This window comes from Rhea americana, unplaced genomic scaffold (assembly GCF_003343005.1).
Source record: "Rhea americana isolate MKP2758 unplaced genomic scaffold, rheAme1 scaffold_723, whole genome shotgun sequence".
NCBI lineage: Eukaryota > Metazoa > Chordata > Aves > Rheiformes > Rheidae > Rhea > Rhea americana.
Window position 1 is genome coordinate 3,978 of NW_028186894.1, and position 6,123 is coordinate 10,100.

Sequence of the window (6,123 nt, forward strand, 5' to 3'; positions counted from 1 at the left end):
GGAACCACAAACACGGCGATACACACACAGCCAAGGATACACACACACACGCTACACACACAGAGCGACCGCCGGGGTCCACACTGGGGGCTACAGCTGCACAGGCGGGGGGGGGGCCGCACACAGGTGCCGAGCTACACACCCGCAAGGATGTGTACCTACACCAGAAACACAGGGACGCACAGGCAAGCGACAACCCTGTGCGGGGGTGGGATGGGGGGGACACCCTGTGCCCCACGGGTTGTGCAGGGCTCGTTGGGGGTGGGACACAGGTGACACACCAGACCCCCAACCTTGTGTGGGGCCACTTGGGGGGGATGCGGGTGACATACCACACCCCCAATGTTGTGTGGGGCCTGCTGGGGGAAGGGGGGGGCACGGGTGACAGCAGTCTTCCCCCCCCCAACAGTCTGACTGCCGTCTGGCCAGCGAGAGCTACCTGCGGGAACAGCCGGCGGTGCGACTGTTGCTAGCAGGGTTTCTCAGGTAGGACCCCCACCGCGGCAGACTGGGCAGCTCCCCGCGCCTCAGTTTCCCTACTCGCCCCTCCCCAAACAGGAACACGTTTCCCCAACCTGTTCCCTTCTCAACCGGGACGTGGTACCAGCACTTGTTCCTCCTCGGTTTGGGACGCTGTTCCCTACCAACCCCCGGAGTTGCAAGAGCAATTTAGCAAAGACCCGTTAATGGTTGTATCAAAATCCCGAGCCGAACATTGGCAGACACGAACCCTCTCCCCCTGCTTCACCAGTCGGGTTACCGGTTCCCTGTACACAAGCCAAACTCCCTGATTCTGCCCCGATCTTCCAGAGGGCAATTAGGAAAAGCTTGTTTTCGCTCTTTCCAGAGAAGTGATGTTGAAGAGACCGGAAAATATTCTGGAGTTTGCAGCAGGTGAGCTGGGGGGGGGGCTTTTCCCCACGAGGGCAGAGTAAAGGTGACGGGGAGGAAAGGGCTCTCACCCCCGCAGGGGCAGAGTTAAGGTGACGGGGAGGAGCCGGGATGGATCACAGCTGCCTTCGGCTCTTTCCCTGCCGCTGCCGGAGCACGGGGGGATCCTCTCGCACCTCCCTCTGTCATTTCAGAATATTTTACTGACCCGGAGCTGCCTGGCAAGATCCAGAAGCAGCTGGAAAACCTCGACCAGACGGATTAAGGGAGAAGCACTGGCTGGAAGAGGGTCACGTACGCGCGGAGGTTTCCGCTCCTCCAAATCGGGTTGTTAGTGCTCAGCTAATAACAGTCGGCAATACCTGGAGGTGTCTTAGCACCTTTTTGGGTCGCTGTTCGCCACCAGTCGTGACAGCTGCTGCCCCAAGCGCCTCTCCCTTGCCAAGGCACGTCCCCCTCCCTGCCACCCCCCGGCCCAGCGTTCCCAGTGGCCCCACCGTGCTCCGAACCGCACCTAGCCGTTTATTAGCTGCAGCGAGGCGTCTGCAGCCCTGCTATGAAGCGGGGCACGCGCAGAAATAGGCGGTTCAGAGCCACCAATCGGCCCAGACAGCTCCTCAGAGAGAAGGGCAGGGAGTCCCAGTCCAATGCGGGGGAATAAACCCTTCCTCCAGTGCCTACCAGTAGGAAAGCAAGCGCTGGGCACACTGGAGATCCAGCTGCTGGCAGGGAAAGGAAGAGTGCCGTGTCAAGGAAGGCTCCGGGCTCTTTAGCAGGCTGGACGGGGCTGTGCTGAAGCCGCCACGTGAAAAACAGCATCCCGCAGCGGTCAGAGGAGCTCTTTCTTCCTGGCTGCCAGCTGGGCCTCCTGGAGGGCCAACCAGTGCCTGTAGCGCTTCGTCTTGGGCCGCATGAACTGCACCACGGACATGGGGACGCGGACGGTCTCCAGCCCGTTCACCTGCAGCACACAGGGGAAGGGCGGTCAAGGCTGGAGAGAAACCTTCGCGTCCTCTCAAACACAACGCTTTGGGCCCCCAAGGTAGGGGGGACGTGTCCTACCGCCGCCCTGAGCACCSCAGCTGGGCGTGGGTGTTGTTTCCTCTGCTGAGGAGTCTCTCTCCTGGTAAAACACTGGTTAAGGTGAGGATCTCACRGTAGCTTCACCTCCAAAGCAAGGTTACATACAGCACGTGCGTGCACGGGGAGAAGCAGGGGAAATCGCCCGCGCTCATCAGGCGCGTAGCTCAGCTGCTGCGAGACGCAAGCGCGGCGCCCTCGCCCCTTCCCCGCCCTCTCCCGCTGTGGGAATTCAGCRCGGCAAATTAAGCAGGAGTCTATGCAAACGAGCCTAGTGGCGACGACACGGTTTCAGAGCTCTGGGTGGCAGCTTCGGAGCCAGCTCCGCTCCCTTGAGAGGCTGGGAAGGACAAAAGATGAATGGAAACGCACGAGGAGACGCTCTCGTTTATCCAGGTCGCGGAGGGTTTTTACAAAGCGCGTCCGCTCCTCGCAGCCTGCCCCACGCCGGAGACCCGGTGCTGCCAGCTCTGCATTTCTCTCCAGAACCGGCCTCAGTACGGGCACRCAGGCAGCACAACACCGTTAGCATCAGACTCCTGTCTCTCATSGACACGTGACCCGGGGAACAGCTCCACCGTGTGCTTCCCTGCCCTGTGCGGTGGGGAGGTGCAGAGGAGCCTCTACCACAGGAGGGAAACTGAGACCGGACTCCTCTCACCAGGGCCGGAGGGGGACAGAGAGGTCTCAACCGAAAGGGGGGGGCGGTTCACTCACCGTCACRTCGCACCAGTACTCGCCCCACCTCGTGATGGGCTCATCCGGCAGCTTCAGCGCGTGGGGAGGCACGAAGACCCGCAGCTGGGAAACAAGCCCCACGGGTTAACCCAACAGTTACAACGTGGAGTAACGGGTTAGTCTGGAGCGCGTCAGCCCTGCTGACAGGATCCCGAGCAAGACAGGCACAGAGGCCACGTGAAAGGGGGAACGTACGGTGCGGATCTCCGCTACGGGGCACACGGGGTGGGCAACAGCCAGGCTCAGGGCTGCCCGCTAGGACCGCCTGACTCCTGCCAGCACCGCCTTGACTTGTAACGTGGAGGGGACGCAAGGAGGAAACGAGGCCTCTTCTCCCGATTTATCATCTTCTTTTCTTAATCCCTTTAAGTTCTTAAATCTCTGCTTAGCTGCTCTCTGCAGTTCAGCATGCAGCTTGGATGAGACTGAGGTACCAAAGCAAATTACACCTCAGCTGAGTCCAAAATCAGCCACAGACTAACAAATGAGAGTTAAAGCCCTTGATAACGAGTCATCATGATTGATTCCCATGGCTCARCTCACAAGTGGCATCTCATGACACCACTAGAGATCTCCCAACCAGTGCACAGCACCCCCAGGGCAGAGCCAGCTTAGACCCCCTCATCTCAGGACAAACCTGGCAGGAWATACTAACGTTTCTGAAGAAGTGGCGGGCCACGATTTCGTTGTTCAGCTCCCATTTCACGTTGTTCTTCATGCCCACCTCCAGACGGCAATTCTTGAGGAACCTGATGGTCTGCAGCATCGGGGCAAGGAAGAAAGGTGTCAGGGGAACAGAGGGGTAAGGAGCAGCAGGGCAAGTGCTTGTTTCTGATGCCCGAGGCACAAAGCCAGTGACCAAACGCTACGAGATGTCTCTGACTTGCTCTGCRAGGGAGATCCCCACGTGCTCGGGCATATGAGCAGGATACCACTGGGGTCAGCGGGGTCTCCAGCTGGACATGTTCAGAGGGAAGCCTAAGCTCTGTCGGGTCAGCTCAGCTGCTTTTTTAAGAGCTAGTCTGGCAAAGATCACCCGGGTGAAACGTTCCCCGAGCCACCTCGGGAGAGAAGCAGCCACGCTGGGCTAAGCTCTGCCGGCAAAATCATCTTCCGGCGCAGCTGACAGGCCGTCTTCTGCATCAAACCGATTCCCAGCYGACGCCGGCTGTACGCCACAGGCTGAGACCGCCCAGCGCAGCTGCCAGGCTGAACCTAGACTCAGCCTTCTCCTGCCCTCCCTCCGYTGTGGGCAATCATCATTTACTTCAGAGTGCTTTAGGAAGGCAGAGACCTGCTCGTCTCCTCAGCTGCACAGCCTACGAATTAAGGCTCTGCTTCTCTGAGAGAATAAAAGCACAGAGAAGCGCGCACACGTGTAGGAAGCTGCCTGCTAGAGCCATAGCTGGAGGGAGAGAATTCCCGGCACCCTGCCAGGAGACAGGGAGTTTCTGGCTGAGATTTTCTGCTTTCCAGGACTTACAGATCTCTCTGGAACAACTTTAGACGTGCTCGTTTCCCTCTTCTCACCTTTTCACCACTCTGGGTTTGGATTGCCTCCAACTTCCCTTCTTGGCGCAACTACAAGAAATAGGATCGAGGAGAAAAACGAAGTGAAGGCTTCAAGATTGCAGGACTGTACTGCAAAGGCAACGAGCAAATCAAACCCCAGGAAAGCACAAACGCGGGTGGAGATGGACAGACGATTACACAACGCAGCCAAACCTGTGGTTGTAACAGAGCAGCCGTTTCAGTCTGAGGCTGTGTGTCCCAAAAGACTTGCTGAATTTGCTAARAAAACCTCAAGATCCTGCATCCTCTCACTCTCTTCTGACAGAGCAAAGAGGGAACTATGCAASTGACTGCTAGACAGTGAGCATTTCTGCGTCAACTCCAGCAAGAGTCTCCAACCGCTCCGAACAAAAAGCCACACAACAGTTCACGAATTCGGGCGGCCAGGAGAGCTGCGCGCGCTTGGAGACAGAACTCCTTCCCTCCCCACCACGACTGCCAGGAACCAACTCACCTTCTTTTCCTCCTCAAACATTTTCCTGTTCTCCGGCGATGCATAAACAGCAAGCCCTTGGGGGAGGAGTTTGTTGCGACCCACGGACTTCTTCACGAAGACCACATCTCCCCGGCTTCCCAAATCTGCGCGTGCGACAGCAAGAGACCAGGACAAGACAGCGCTAGCGAGGCGCACGCTGGCTCAGCCAGGAAAGATGTCCCTTGGCTAGGGCATAAAGCAAACCCCCACAGGTGCTGCACCAAAATTCAGAAGTTTCAGCTGCAGCTCTGTTATCTGAGGGAAGTTTAAAGGAAAAAAAAAAACCCAAACACGGCAAAACCACAAAATATTTATCTTCAAAGCTCTACAACCCTAAACCATCTTGCATTTCGAGTGATGAATCCCTGCCACCACCAGATCACCCCAAATTTTGCCTAACGAAAGAGAGACAAGGCTGGGACTTAACCCAGGAATCTCTTCTCCCCACAGCACCAACGCAGCTAAGCTTGCGAGCAGAGCAGTGCAGAACAGGACAGAAACCGATTTAACTTGTATTACTGGTGCTCAGCTAYGGTTCTGCTCTGCTGCAGAAAGGAAAACGTCTTTTAAAAGGAACCTACTCTCCACYGACTGAGTGAGGATCAGCTCCAAGTCCTTCTTGGGCAGGTGCTTGGTGTCTTCCACCAGCCTGTAGATGCGGTGCCTCCTGGGGTGCAAGCGGGGTTCTCGCCCCTCTTTGCTCAGTGGGACCTGCCACCACCGCTCCACCACCACCGTGGGCTGCGGCGGGAGGGAGGAATGAGGCCAAAGCCCRACTCCAGGCAGCACATGCTGCTTCGCCACAGGAAGAGCGGCCGAGAGCCCCCCCTCCGCCATGGGGACAAGCCTGCTGCTCCGCGGCAGCACCCCAGCTCCAGCCCTGCCTGATCCACCCAGCACGAGGCGGGATGCCACCCCCATACCCACCATCTAGCTCTCCAGATTCCTCAGATAACCCCCAAACCCTTCTGCAGGCCTCCCCTTGGCTTCCTTAGGTATGCCCTAGRCACCAGACCCCTGCAACCCTCCCCTTGTGTACACCCCCCTGAACCTCCACATACCCACGATGGCCCCAGACAGCCCCCCACTCCCCAATACCCCCGACCGACCTCCCCAAATGCTCCCTCTATCCCAATACCCCCACCCAGCCCCCTCATATACACCCATGCTCCCCAGCTCAGCCTCCAAATGTGCCCCAAGCCCTAGACACCCCCACAACTTCCCCAAACCCCTGTGTATCCTCCCCCAAAACCTCTTCCCCAGCACTCCCTGCCATTCCCCCCACTTACATCCCACCCCCAACCCAGCTCCCCGAACGTGTCCCCAGACACCCTTCAACAATCCTAGCTATCCCCCAAAATACCCCC

The 6,123-nt window shown here is 58.1% G+C and overlaps 2 protein-coding genes across 2 annotated transcripts; one reads left to right on the forward strand and one right to left on the reverse strand.

Moving 5' to 3' along the window:
* The first annotated feature begins 317 nt into the window (after positions 1-317).
* RIIAD1 (regulatory subunit of type II PKA R-subunit domain containing 1) lies at positions 318-1,156 on the forward strand. The gene is made up of 4 exons (XM_085321906.1): positions 318-323; positions 410-486; positions 848-894; positions 1,086-1,156. The coding sequence occupies exons 1-4, from the start codon at positions 318-320 to the stop codon at positions 1,154-1,156; spliced, it is 201 nt and encodes a 66-aa protein (XP_085178032.1).
* A 237-nt stretch (positions 1,157-1,393) lies between these two features.
* MRPL9 (mitochondrial ribosomal protein L9) lies at positions 1,394-5,608 on the reverse strand. Its single transcript, XM_085321905.1, has 6 exons — positions 5,338-5,608; positions 4,736-4,860; positions 4,240-4,290; positions 3,365-3,466; positions 2,689-2,772; positions 1,394-1,852 (listed from the first exon to the last, which is right to left on the reverse strand). Exons 1-6 carry the CDS (start codon positions 5,591-5,593, stop codon positions 1,721-1,723), a joined length of 750 nt encoding a protein of 249 aa, XP_085178031.1. The 5' UTR covers positions 5,594-5,608; the 3' UTR covers positions 1,394-1,720.
* Between the last annotated feature and the right edge of the window lie 515 nt (positions 5,609-6,123).

Coding starts and splice junctions, on each gene's coding strand:
- RIIAD1 (XM_085321906.1), top strand. Junction 487..847: donor TTGCTAGCAGGGTTTCTCAG/GTAGGACCCCCA, acceptor CGCTCTTTCCAG/AGAAGTGATGTTGAAGAGAC. Junction 895..1,085: donor TATTCTGGAGTTTGCAGCAG/GTGAGCTGGGGG, acceptor CTGTCATTTCAG/AATATTTTACTGACCCGGAG.